The sequence below is a fragment of the Furipterus horrens genome, unplaced genomic scaffold (genome assembly GCF_987537825.1).
Source record: "Furipterus horrens unplaced genomic scaffold, mFurHor1.1.pri manual_scaffold_3, whole genome shotgun sequence".
Lineage (NCBI taxonomy): Eukaryota > Metazoa > Chordata > Mammalia > Chiroptera > Furipteridae > Furipterus > Furipterus horrens.
Genome location: NW_028327173.1, coordinates 45593530 through 45607972, shown reverse-complemented (window position 1 = coordinate 45607972; position 14443 = coordinate 45593530). Strand labels below are relative to the sequence as shown.

Genomic DNA, 14443 nt, shown 5'->3' with positions numbered 1-14443 from the left:
CATGAGGGACTTTTCACGCTGAAAGGCCAGGTAAGCTCCTCAGGAAGCGCTTTCCAGATCATACCGGCCCTCAGGAGCTCTACCCCAGCGGCCCCCAGACTTTCCACTCAGTAATGAATCCTGCAATCCTGCACTGCCTCGAACTGCCCCTGGAACTTTGTTTCCTTTGAAGAAAGGTAGTACGCATCTGATGAGCAGGAAGTGTGTCTTAACCCAAATGTACTTAAGAGATATGCTAATTAGAATGGGCAGAGAACTAGGCAGAAAATCTGATCCACAGAAACAAGTTAGGTGCCCTGAGTATAAAGCTCCCCGAGCACCCTGTACTTTGCCCACTTGTAATAACCTGGCTAGTATCTGACTTCGCTCCCCAAATGTGGACTCTACAGAGCCCTCCACCAGGCAACCTTGTGTCCCCAGAGAATAACTCAGCACCAAGAATACAGTCAAAGCTCAATAAACATTTGAGCACTGAATTGATGAAAACAGGTACAAGCACAAAGGTCTTTTCATAGAAGTTAAAATTAAAAGAAATTGGCAAAGCATGAATGCTGTACTTCTCCAAGTTACCGCTCCTGTATTATGCACCATCACTGGAACCTCTTAAAGATGGGGCAAGGAAAAAAATGTGTCTAACCTCTAGGCCTGACCAGACCATAATTTACTGGTATATGTCCGTATGATAGCAAGTTCATCTTCAACCTAGTTTCCTATCCTTTTTTCCCAAGGCCCCATTTTCCTGAAGAAGAGTTTCAAAAGCAGTGATATTCTATTCTATTCTATTCTATTCTATTCTATTCTATGACTTCATTTTGTTTCCTTCTCAATTTCCCTGTAAGTTCAAGGTAAGACAGAACTGATCACTCTGACCTCTGCCACTGTGTATAAACATGGACATCATCATCCACAGTTAAGAGAAAAAATAACTTTGTACCATGACATCAACCAAAAATAACAGGTTCACTCTGTCTAGTTCTAGTGCACATTTCTGAGTCCTTAACAAAAACACACCTTCATGCCTCATGTTTGTAACGCTGATGTCAGAGGAAGTGTCCCAGCCTCTGTGGCTATGATAATCAAGTGAGATAGTTTCTGTTTCTCCAACATAAACAGACTAGTGTATAGTTGGTAACATTAGAAATATAGTGCCTTGAGCTTTTAAATGCTAGTGGTTTGTTTTATATGGTGAGTCAGTTCTTCTAAAGACTGACTCTTTTGCACCTCTTCGCAAGTAAACTTTCCTTTTTCTTTTATAAAAGCTCATCTCTTCTCACAGAGGCCTTAGGTCCCCAACTTTGAACTACGGAGTGTGAGTGATGGTGAGTCCCCATAGAAGTTGCAAACTGCTGCAAGAGGTGAGGTGGGGATTCTCCACTGAGGCGGTGTTTAAGCAGAAGAGCACTGGTTGGTCACTTATGATTCTAGCACCACAGAGGAAATTACATTGGGTGACTTTTTATGTCCTTTCCTTTCTGACACCAGGCAGGATTCTCTTTGTCTAAATGGAGGGTGCCAAGTAAACAGTGTGTTCTCTCATTCATTCAACAAGTGTTTGCTGAGCGCCTATTATATGTTGGGCTTTATAGGGAGCTCCGGGAATATGGTGGAGAATAAGACACACGTGACTCCTGCCCTCATGGAAATGACAGTTTAGTGGAGTAAAGATTAATTAGTCATAAACAATTGTAAAATTACAGCTGCGATACATGCGACAAAAAAGAATTGTGTGATGCCATAAGAGCCAAAAATCAGGGGATTTGACCCACTCTGGAAGGTCAGGGAGGCTGTCCTCAGAAATTGCCTCTACTCTCACTTGAAAAATTACAGAAATAACTGACCCCATACTCAATTAAACTATAGAATTCAAATATTTCAAAGCTTGTACAATCACCAATGTCAACCCTGAGAAACTCTGTAAAGGAACTGCTAGACGTCCTGGCTGGTGTGGCTCAGTGGATTGAGTGCTGGCCTGCTAACCGAAAGGTCGCCAATTCAATTCCTGGTCAGGGCACATGCCTGGGCTGCAGTCCCCAGTTTAGGGGCGTGTGAAAGGCAACTCATCAATGTCCCTCTCCTCTTTCTCCTTTCCTTCCCTTCTCTCTGAAAATCCTCCTTTTCTCTCTCTCTGAAAATAAATAAATAAATAAATAAATATATATATATATATATATATATATATATATTTTTTTTTTTTTTTTTTTTTTAAAGAAACATTTGCCATCAAGGGACCTAGCAGGTAGAAATTAACACCTCTCTTAAGTTAGGAGGTCAGAAGTTAAATTTGAGTAAATTCAAGTTGCACTCATTCATGGCAGTGGAGACCTGTGGCTATCCAGTCTGGTTTCTAAACTGTTTATCTCAGAAGTATTATAGGACAATTTTCTTTTTTTCGAAAAGAGAGAAAAAGTGTTTGTGTATTCTTCTCATGATGCATTCACTCTGTGGATAAAAATAAAAGATATCTAAGGGAAGATAGAATGATGGTTGGCACTTAGTATTTATTTAGTGTGTTAACAAATAAATGAACAAGAACAAATTTTTAACAAGGAATAATTTAAAGTCTAATACTTGGGTTTAAAGAAATCAACCCACAAATGTAAGATGGGGGAATTTTGTTGGCTAATGCTCCCGAATAAAAACATAAAGGAGTTTAATTATCTGTAACATTATATGGGCCAATGAGTATTATAAAATGTCCTAAAAGCTAACGTAAATGAAAGTTACATCAAGCAAAGTACAGAATCCAGTTCTCTAGAAACAATCATCCCACTCTATTCATTACCTGTCAGGTCAACCCTGGAGGATTTGGGCTCGGTTCTGGACATGATTTTCTAAGAGGAGCACTGGTGAACTTGGAAGCATCTAGACACTGGTGCTGGGTATATAAATAATGTGAGGTGAGGTGGCCTGGAGCGGAGAGAACCGGAGGGCTGCCTTCCAGCATTTGAAGGCATGTCACACGGGAGAGGAGCAGCGTGTGCCGTCATGTCTTCAGGCCTATTCCCAGCCAGTCAATACAGGGATGCCTAGTTGGCTCCAGGGCTCTGACCTACCTTGACCAGTAATTCCCACATAGGACCAAGATGTTACTTGATATACCACAAAAAAGAGATAAACAGTTAACTGTGTTTAGAGAAAACTGCACAAACAGGATTTCTTACAGTAGAATGTTTTGGAAATTTCAAGTGCTAACATCATTGTGAAATGCGAATACAGAGAGGTGTATCCAAGTTTCCCGATCTTCACTGAACTCAGAATCCTCTCTAACTAGTATCCTTCCAAATGCCCTGGGAAACCTTGTTCTAGACTTTTCTCTTTCACTAGCCTTAGCGTTTGAAATAGGTACATGGGATTAGAAAACCAAAGATTTAGACACGGTGTCTGCTTTCAAAGACAGCTTCATGCATGAAGAAGAATGACTGGCACCAAGCTTGCACTGGGTAACACTAGGGGGAATTTCACAGGAGAAGACCTCCTCTCAGGTTCGTTGGGTATTCATCTAGTGTCCTGTGGAGTGATGTAGCACCATCCATATTTCATGAGGTAGGAAAGGCTAAGCAGTGCCCTTGTATTCTCTGACCAAAGACCTAGAATCTTGGGAAATCATCTAGCCTTCTTTGTGGACACTGTTCAGTGCCACAACTCATTCATCTTTCTTAATACGCTCTAATTCTATCAAGCCAATTCATTACTAAGAAGTATTGTCACTCCTTGAAGGATATTAGTTTGCTTTGAACTTTGAAAATAGATGTCTCAAACTTTCCACCCTACCTCAGGACTTGTAGGAAAAGAAATGAAACCAGCATTCTATTCTGTTTAACCTCACATAAACATCAACTCAATGGCAACACTCACAGAATGCTAGATTTTGATCCTTTTTTGTGCTAAAGAATGGAAGTAGCGTACTGAAGGACCAAGGAGATCGGTCCTTTTACTTCAAAATATTGGGTAGAGAGAATAGGAGAAGAAATATAGCCACTGAAGTACCTTGCAACCCAGCTGGAAACTAACACATGGGAAAGGGCCACATGCCTAATGGAAAGAAAGAGAGATTGATGTAGGTAGGATGGGGTGGTAGGGAAGGCCATAGAGGTGGGAATTTAGGTCAATAATGGGCAGGCAAACAGGAGGGAGAGCACAGAAAGTGGGGTCTAAGGGTGTTGGGACATTCCCCAAGCATATTGCGTTGTACTCTTTCATTGTGCCACAATTTACACATAGATCTTCATGGTCAAGAACGTAGTTTTAATTTCTTGATCATCTAGCAACTTAGTTCTACCCTAATGGTCTCCCTTCATTTAACCTCAATCAATCACAACGCTTTGCTATAGAAAACCTAGACCTATTAAAGAGAATGATTTAATGCCATGTTGAAACCTTCTCTTCAATAAAAATGAAAAACTGACTCGCTCCACCATATTTCTTCCCAGAAATGAAAACATTTATAAAGGTTTCCTTGACCACTGAGAGGAGAAAAATATGTTTATCACTCTGTTTAATCCCCACAGACTCAATAGCCTGGCTGCCGAGAAGGCCCCCGAACTTCCTGTCTCGGTAGATGTGATCCTCCTGAAAGTAAAATTAGCCCTCCTTGGCTGAACAGGCTCACTGCTTTTCAAATGTGTACACTTCATCAGGGTTGTTATAAATAAATGGTATCTTGATTTAGGGCACATCAGCTACCGTTGCTATTTCAGGGCGGCCCCAGCAGTCTAAGCTTTCACTGCAGGTAGTGTTTACAGGAAAAATGGGAGCGCAGGGCTGCTGTGCACTTACCGGTGCCGAAGCTCTCCTCCCCACAAAGGGACAGTTTGCCTGCATCCATCAAATTCCCAAAAAACTTCCAACCAGTGGGGGTCTCATACAAAGCGATCTTTGTAGCATTAGCCACCCTTCAAAGGCATGAAATCAAAGTTACATCACAGCAGGACTGTTAGCACAGCCATGTGAGGGATGGAAAATAGCAACCATTATTGTAATCAAGGGGCCCATTTAGCATTGCTCAGAGGTATAGACAATTCTAAGATTGGTGGAAAATCGTAAGAGAAAACTAGTGCACAATGGGCCATTATATGTGGGACTCAGAAGAAGGGGCAGAAGAGGAAGAAGAAAGAATTAATTCAGCTCACTGACTTTAATATCTTAGAAGAAGCAACAGTACAAAATGTACAAGGCTGTTTGGGGGGCTATTTAAACCAAGTGTTTTGGATACAGTCAGCATCAATAACCATTCCATAAAGAACAAAAGAAGGATGTTTTGATGTACTTACAATCACAAAATAATAGAACATGGGGCCTAGGAGGTCAGTATTTTACAGAAAAGGAAACAAGGCGCAGAATGTTAGTGACCAGCCCAGGGTCACACAGCCAGCTGCCTGCTACTCAGCTGCCCCGTTAATATTCTTTTGTTTCACCAGCAGGCCCAGCAAGGACACCGCCCCATGGGCTCTGCCATCTGCACCAGCTTCCTCCACACTGACCATGGTCCCCTGGCTCCTGCAACACATCTCTTACTTCTCCCTATATATCTTTAGATTGTTTAAAACCTTCTCTAAGTGGCTGTTTTTAGATGTCTTTTCCTTTGAACAGGACAGGTTTCTATATTTCCTTCACTGTTTTAGTGAGACCTGCTTTCCAGAATGCCTGCCTTATTACTAGCAAAACACTGTCATGCTTTGTTTCTAACATTTGAGGAAAAATAAATCTACGATTTTGAAAATTGTGAAAGTACAATAAACTTTAATCTGGATAATGAGGTATTTCCACTGGGATTCTATATGTGGATTATCAATTTTCCCAGAAGGTGGAATTAAACCATTGTTGGATGACACAGAAGGTGTTTCAGGACCTGACAGGTCTAATGTACGATAGTGAGGCCACAAACCAGCTTTGGGTGGAGGACGCAGAGGCAGAAGCCCCGGGTTCTGATTCTGGCTCTGATTTAGCTGCGGGGTCCTAGACAAGATGGCTAACTTTGCTTTTGGTGTCCTCTTCTTGAAAATAAGGATTGCTGTGAGGACCCATTGCAGTGGTGAATGTAAAAAAGCACTGTGTAAACTACAAACCACTGTATGAATATTGGACATTATTTTCTTGTTAGCTGAAGTCAGCTCTATTCTGTAACACACACACACGCACACGGAATAGAAAACTACTACATGGCCCAGTGTTAGAAGCAAAGATTCCAGGTTCAAATCCTGACTCACCCACTTACTAGCTGAATGACCTTGGGCAACATACTTAATTTCTTTGATCCTCTTGTTTTCCCATCTGTAAAGTACGGTTTATATAGCATTTACCCCATTGAATTGGTCTGAGAATTGATAACTTAAACATATCAAGTACTTAGTGTCTACTTATTATTATAAGAGCCTAGATATGTACATTCTGCTTTCCTACCTGGTCTTCACTTATTCTTTATTCACTCATTCAGCAAACATATAATGGACAACTACAGTGTTCTCTCTGGTTGTTAGTTATTACTGATATTTTTCAATTGTTTTAGATGTGAACTTATAAGCCACCTTAAAGCCTTTGTAAATGAGGTTATATATAATAAATAAACAAATAGCGTATCAGAGATATCAACTTTTTATTGTCATTGGATCCTTTCTTTCTCATAAAAACTAAATGTGGTTTTCTTTAACTATTTGAGCTTTCATTTTATTTAGATTTTTGGATAAATGAACATTGACTGTGTTTGTAAGTTCATGAGTATCCTATGAGGGATGGATAAGGGATGTTTCTTTGAAAGTTCTCTTGACATACTGACCTCACTTCAAAGTGCTCTTTCACCCAAACTCTGCACACTGCTACAGGACAGTGGTTCTCAGGAATGATGCCTTGGCTACAGTGGAGGTGCCATCCATTCATTTCTTTATGAACATTCAATCATTTGTTTTTTAAACTGTGCATGTATGTCCCCTGTTATCTATGAGCTAGGCACACTATGGTCAGGCAGAGTTTAGGGTGGTGAATAAGTCAGTCTTTTCTCTGTAGACGTTTATACTCTAGCAGGGCAGACAGTCACGTACATGGGCTATCAGAACACAGTGTGGTACATGCTGGGACGGAAGAAGCGAAGGGTGCTAAACGGCCACAGTGAAGGGACTTGTATTCCAGAAAAAACCACCCATCCCTTCCTAAAATAAACACTTATTTAGCACATACTATGCATCAGGTGTCCTGGCTGAAAGGGGAGGAGGAGTGTTCCAAGCATAGAAAAGGGCCTACTGAGGGCCAAAGGAATGGAGATGCCTACCTGTCCAGGGCTCCACTGGTGGGCATGCTGCGGGCAAAGCCGCGGACCCCAGTTTGCTGGAAATACGGAATGCTGAAGATGTTGGCAGCAATGACAGCCACGGAGTCTGAAGGGTTCACAAAGAACCCATGCTTGCCCAGAATCATGTTTCGATCCTTTGAGAAGGGGAGGATTCAAAGGAAGATCTTTTAGTCAAACTATGGAAGAAACCAAACTACTCTATCTTACATGGGCGTTGGGGGGATAACATTTTAAATGATAAAACTTAAAATGGATACCTTTATTCATAGAGGGTTCTAAACACTGATTTTGTTTCTAATGGATCTGCACAGCACCACTGGGCCAAAAACTGTTTTTGGTTAAAGTGCAAACACAAACTCCTTTCAACCAAATACTCTGTTCTCCCTCCAGAGGCCAGCTGACTTTATCCTTCCAGACCTTTTCCAAAATCTGAAACCAATCACCTCCCTCCCAGAGGACAGGAGAGATAGAAACAAACATGGAAATGTTGACTGTTATACAGTTTGGTAGGTCCATCGTGCATCCTTTGAGGAACGTAGCAGACTTCTTCGAGGAAGGGCTACTAAATCATGGCCAGTCCATTTGTTGCCAGACCCAACACAAAAGATGCTGCTACCTCCCCTGCATCCTTGGTGCCTGGTACACAGCAAGTACTCAAGTATAGATGAGAGACATTCCCCTCAGGCACTGCCTTAGAAAGATGCATTACAAAATAGTGTTTGTTATGAACCCCTTTAATTTGCTCAAAGTTTGATATGGGAAAATTTATTTTTTAGGAAATAGCAACAACAAAAGTATATTTTCAATGAAGTAAACATGAGTACTGACTACTATTTCTGAGACACCAAGGATACAAAGCTAAAACACATTTCCTCCTTGTCTGGCATATGTTAACCAATGTAAATAAAACAGCATGTATTAAAAAAAATTAATTATAGAGAAGGAATTAATAGTTAGTTCTCTCATTAGAGTTCCATCATTCAGCTAATGTGAATGAATGAATGGGTATATTTCCAAAATCCTTTCCAGAGATTGAAGAAGAAGCTAACTCTAGTTAAGAGTAGAAATATACTTTAGGATGGGTATCTAGGACCCAACCAGCTCAGGAATCAGTGATCATTAGGTCATAACCAGGCTCTGATTACTCTGCCACTCTTAGCAAACATGAATGTCTAAAATTTAAAATATGGATTTATTTCAAGGACTCTTATTTCTGTTTGAGAGGGTCTTCTAATAATTTATTCCTGAACCCAGGTGCCATGATAGATCCTTGACTCTCACTCACTAGGCCCACAGGTCTGGCAGATGCAGCCCACTGCTACCTCTCTGCAGGGTCAGGCCTGGCCTATATCCAAGTTCATGTAAATGCACTTGTCCCTACCCCATCTCCGTCAAAGGCAGCCCCAAAATCATGCTCTCCTGTCTTCATGGTCTCCACCAGGTCAGCTGCATAGGTGAGGTTGGGGTCAGGGTGGTGGCCTCCAAAGTCCTCCAGAGGAATGCAGTTGACAGCCGAGTTTGCGGGAGAACCAAGTTCTTCGCAGAGGATCTTCTTTACATACGGTCCCACGACTAGGTAAAGCATGAAGTGAAGAATCAGAAAATAGAACTTACTAAAGTCTGTGAAGATTGGGGGAGGAGGGGGAAGCATTCTAGGGAAAGTGGCATGAACAACAATGAGAACTGTATTCAGGGCCAGAGGAGAGAGAAGCCTCACTGGAGTAGAAGGTTCTATAAAAAGAGTCATGGAAGATTAGGTTGGAAAGGGTGGGGACAGCTGATGAAGGAAAGGGTGGGAGAAAGGGAAGGGAGCTGACCATTATGAAGGCCCTGCTACACACCAGTGCTGGATGCTTCTCAACCATTTTCTCACTCAGTTCTTCAAAAAGGCCCACATGGTGGTACAGCTTAGCATTTAAGACCTTGGACTCTGGAATCAGAGTGCCTGGGTTCAAATCCCAGCTCTGCCAATCACTGGCTATACAATTCTGGAAAAGTTATTTAATCTCTCTGTGTCTTTTGTCTACCCTAGCTGCAAAATTAGGATAATAATAGTAGCTACCTAACAGGGTTAAATGACAATAAATACGAAGCACTGAAAAGAGTACTGGCACATGTTATAAATTTTTGCATTACGATTATCACCTTCAATTTATAGATAAGAAAACTGAGGTTCTGAGATGAAGCTACTCGCCTAAATTTACAGAGCTAGTAGGAGTGAGAGCTGCGATTCAGAACCCTAACCTTTCTACTCTATCAAGCTGACAGATTTATTTTTAAAATGCAAACAAATAAAAAACAGTAACAGCAACAAAGAACGGAAAAAACACTCATTCATCATATACTTTATGGTGACATCTAGTACAACTACCAAGAACATTCATCACTAAGATACTGAGAATGTGTTTTCATCATGGAAGGTGCTGACACCAATACAGTCACAGAGATCAGGACAGAATAGAATATGTGTCTCCCATTAGGGGTCACATGTTAAGGAGGCCATTAACACAACACAGAATGAGGTCTAGGCAGCCAGGGCTGTAAAGGAGACAGAAACTGAGGCTTTAGAGGGACAACTGAAAGGCCTGGAGAAAGAAGTCTGCTTCGTGACCAGCTTCTCCTAGCAAACACTCCACCATGGGTCCCATTCCGGAGTCAACCCAGGCTTCTTCTCATTCCTCCCACATGGCACCTAGTTTTCTATTTTTAAGACTTCATGCATTTGCTACAGCCATTGCCTCAGCTGAGAATGGCCATCACTTGATTTTCCACCACCCTCGATCTTTCTTTCATAAAAGCTAAATTTGTTGCCATTTCTTCCAAGAAACCTTTCTTAATACCCCCTCATCAAACTATGCCTTCTTCTACAGCCCAAAGAGAACACCTGAAAGCCTCTCTAACACTCATTTTGTTGGCCTGGCAGTGTTAGTTTTTTACCCACCTCATATCCCCAAGCACTGCAGGCTCTGAAGGATGTCACCTGCCAAGTCCCTGCCTACCCACCAAGCGTACATGTAGTAGGTACTCAATACATGTCTGTTGCATGGTTTGAAAAAACAGGACAGCTTTTGTCTGAATAAAGTAGACCCATTCTGTGGGACTCCAGAGCTGAGTTAGGACCCAAGGGGAAGAGTCCAGGGATGGGAGATTTCAGCCCTCCAGGAGAAGGTTTTCTAACCGCGGTTATACAGTGTTAACAGAAGGCTCTGAACAGTATCATCAAAACTGTTCAAACACAAATTAAAAAGTCTTTCCCAACCAGGCAAGCAGCTGGATTCAAACCCCAGGGAAAATCCTGCCACTCAAAGATTCCAAAATTCTAAATTATTACAAAACAAATAAACAACCTAAGTGCTCAGGAATTCCCATCTTCCTCCATGCAAGAAAACCTCAGGGTTCTGGCTCATAATGACAGCTGCTGTCTCTACTGACCTGGCCACACAACCCACAGAGGAACAAGAGGGACAGACGCACATCCTGTTGTTCCTGAATTTAATCCTGGGCTTGCTCTTGTCCTCTTCTAAGAAAAGGAGCATGTGGGGGCAGGCGAGTGGGGCTGTGGGGCCCGGAACACGTTTACCGCATCTAGTAAATGACAAAACGCCCTCTTGGAAATAGAGGAGATGTTTAGGAAGAATGTAAGGTATCTTCTGAGGGGAGGAAGAGTTCACAAAAACAGCTGCATGTGAAACAAAATCTGATGCCTAATGTGGAAACACTGCCCTGCACGCTACCTTACCATGGGGACTGTCTCAACTATTTTTTCTGCATACAATTAGATTTTTATCTGCGTGAATATTGCTGGAATGGCTGGAAAATAATTGTTTAGGACAGAGAGGGAAAAGGACAAGAACCATAAGATTTCACTCATATGTGGGATATAAAACAAAAAGCAACAAACAAACTCATAGACATAGGTAACAACATGGTGGTTACCAAAGGGAAAGAAGGGTGGGGGCCAAACATAGGGTGACGGAAGGAGACTAGACTTTGTTTGGATGATGAGCACCTAATGCAATATACAGGTGATGTATTATAAAGTTGTACACTTGAAATATATGTTGTTATTAACTAAGTTTATCCCAACAAATTTAAATTAAAAATGGTAGGGGGTGGGTAGCAGAGAGTCTTAAGAAAAGGCTTGTTAAAGCATCATGACGCACATAGCAGAAAGCACCTTCATCTCTGAGAGAAGGAAGTAAAAGAGGAGTGGCTCCATACCTCCATGCATGGCATCTATGCGGATCTTTAGTCGGTTTGGACCAGAAAGCAGTTCTTTCAGTGCGTTGAAATCAAAGATGTTTCTCAGCATCGTAGCGTAGGCTTCCACCGAATCCACAATTTCCACTGTGGGAGAAGGCAATATTGAAAAATGAAGGAGCTAAGCATATTTAGAAATATTATCCTCTGAAATTATAGCTGTAAACATGCCATAGCTATTTTTAAAAGCCAATTTTTGAGCAGCCCCAAGATGCTGGCACTGTTACGTGATCTCTTATTCAATACGAACAATTTTCCCGTTTTGTAGACAAGGAAACTAAAGGTCTGTAAGGTTAAGTCACTTGTCGGCACAGCTGGAATGGGGCACATGGGGAATTGTTGACAGAGGTCTGCCTGATGGTAAATTGTACCTTGCTGCCACATTGATTCCCTATCCGTCTCTATGAGAAGTGTATCTTGGTGCCATAAACAACAGAAGATGTGACACCTACTTCCCTTTCCTTCTTCCAGGCCCATTGCAGTCAAGACTTAATGGTAAAAAGCAGGAAAAAAAACTTGAATGAATAATTTTCACATACACTGCTAAAGAAAAAAGAAAATACAAGAACTTAGTATTGCTGTTCTTTTTGTTACATTTCAGGGGTCTGAACATTTCCTAAACATGAAGAATTTAAGAAATGCTCCACTTGTTTTCTAAAACCTAAGTATGTCTTCAGGATGCAGCAAAGCACCATCTTCTCTTTGTTAGGATGCAACTGTCAGCTGTCAATGGGGAGATTCAAATAAAAAACTCATTCCATGAATTGCAATCCAGAGGAAAGAATACATGGAAAGCAAAGTCAAAATGCAAGTCTCATTGCCAACCATCTCATCCTCATCTGACTAATATGAATAATTTCATAAACATTTATTCCATCCATAATTCTAATACCTTGGCATTTAACAACAAAATGTTTACTGCTACTGCCTACACAGGGAGTTTCAACTTAGCCCCCCAAATAGCCTAATTTTATTTTATTGAATATTAGAGAAAAAAAAAAAATCAAAATCCAGGCTTTGGAATCATTCACACCTGACCTTAAATCCTGGTTTACCACTCATTCCCTGTGTGACCTTCAGCCTGTTACTTAAGCTCTCTCAGCCTTTGTTTCCTCCTCTGGAAAAAGTGAATACCAACAGTACTGCTCTCATCGTCATCGGCAGCCGTCCATCTCGAGAGACGATGGTGTAGCTTCTTAAGAGTCTATCTGCACCGCCGAGAATGGTTGTGCAGTCCGACTCGGGAGTGACACGGTATCTGTCTCCTCCCGTGTTGAATCGACATCTTGCGATGACGCTGGAGTGTCCTCTCCAGTGAAGCTGAAGCTACAGAGCCTGGGCAGGGTGATATGGAGGGTCTGCTGTTGCCCATGCAGCAGACCCCCCCTCTCTTCGCAGCTGAAGGGTCCAAGGGAAAGACGGAGTCAATACAGCTTGGCTTCAGGTGCGCCGCAGGAGTTGCCGGTGTTGACTACAACGTCAAACCGCCTTAGGGACTCCGGCTCCGGATTTTCTGTCGGGGTTTACTCCCCTAGCCTTTCCCCTGAAGAGGTATGCCGCAAGGCAGCGGAGGTTTTTTGGAGTCAGAGTTTTCCTTCTCTGATGACTGCCCTCACAGGGCTACTAAAAGAATAAAATGGGATGATAAATGGTAAGAACTTACACATAATAAAAGCTCCATAAAAGTAATCTTACAGGTCTTTGTGCTAAATTCATTTTATAGGTGTGGAAACTGGGGTCCTGAGATTTGGAAATGACTTACCCAGGATCACGCTGCTGGGCACTGGCAGGGCCCAGACAGCCCAGGTCTTTAGACTCCCAGACCCAATTCCAGACCTTCTAATTAATGCATGCAAAGCTTAGTGACCACAAGCTTTCCGCAGCTGAAGACCCATGTTATTAAAAGGTAAATCCCTCAAGTTGGAACTAGAAATGGGTGGGGCAGGGGAGCGGGGTAAACGTGCCTGTGAAGGGTTTAAACTTGTTTTCCAGATCAAACTGCTGCTTTCCCAGAACTCCAAGGTCTACTTTGAGGTCAGGGCAAATTGCATATTCTTCGATTGTCTTACTGATTTGGAAAATCTTATCAGTTACTGCTTCGGGAGCAGGACCTGGAAATAAAACAGCAAACAGTGGGTCATTTTGTGCAGCTGACACATAAATACAAAAAACACAAAATTCATCAATTCCTCTTCACTAGCACACTCATTTCATCATTTAGGCAGCAAAGTATCAGGGCTTTCTAAAAGAAAATACCATGCTAATGACCATTCACGCATGGCTCCTCACATTCAGGTATAGCAAAATGAGAAGCATTTCATTTCCACCAAAAGGAAACAAAATACCCCCTTGCTAAGTACCAGAACCCAACCCTAGCCTTCCAAGGCATTAATTATTGGTTTATCCTACCAAACATACAACTGACCATTCTCAAAATGACAGCAAGCTCACCTCCATTGGAAATATTGAATTTGATTCCAAAATCTCCATTGGGACCTCCAGGGTTGTGGCTGGCTGTCAGAATGATCCCACCAATGGCTTTGATCTTTCTGATGATGCAGGATACAGCAGGGGTGGAGAGGATGCCATTCTGTCCAATAACCAAGCGACCAATCTAGGAGAAGAAATGCAGAACACACACTTTAACATCAATAACTATAGAGCTACAGTACTGAAACACTGGTACAAGAGGCAGATGAACAAAGAAATATCCTATTGAACCAGACAAGATGTCCTTTAACGAATATGTACAGCTTGGGTGGTTATTATTATTTTGATGTAGAGTATTATTATTGTTGTTGAATAATGTTGTTATTGAAGTAGAATCAAAGTCATTCCTTCAGCAAGTTTTTTGGGACTTTGCAGTTTTAGAATAGTATATGATTTCGGGGTACTGTAAGA

General features: G+C 41.7%; 1 protein-coding gene across 2 annotated transcripts in view; it reads right to left on the bottom strand.

The window, feature by feature from the left end:
* Positions 1-14443, bottom strand: part of PGM1 (phosphoglucomutase 1) — a 53653-nt gene that overhangs the window by 13095 nt on the left and 26115 nt on the right. For both annotated transcript variants that reach the window (XM_090269561.1, XM_090269560.1), the window contains exons 2-7: positions 13994-14156; positions 13507-13653; positions 11504-11629; positions 8664-8854; positions 7262-7416; positions 4777-4892 (exon numbers count right to left, since the gene is read on the bottom strand). In XM_090269561.1, the coding sequence (XP_090125687.1) occupies positions 4777-4892; positions 7262-7416; positions 8664-8854; positions 11504-11629; positions 13507-13653; positions 13994-14156 (898 nt within the window). The remainder of the gene's footprint in view (positions 1-4776; positions 4893-7261; positions 7417-8663; positions 8855-11503; positions 11630-13506; positions 13654-13993; positions 14157-14443) is intronic.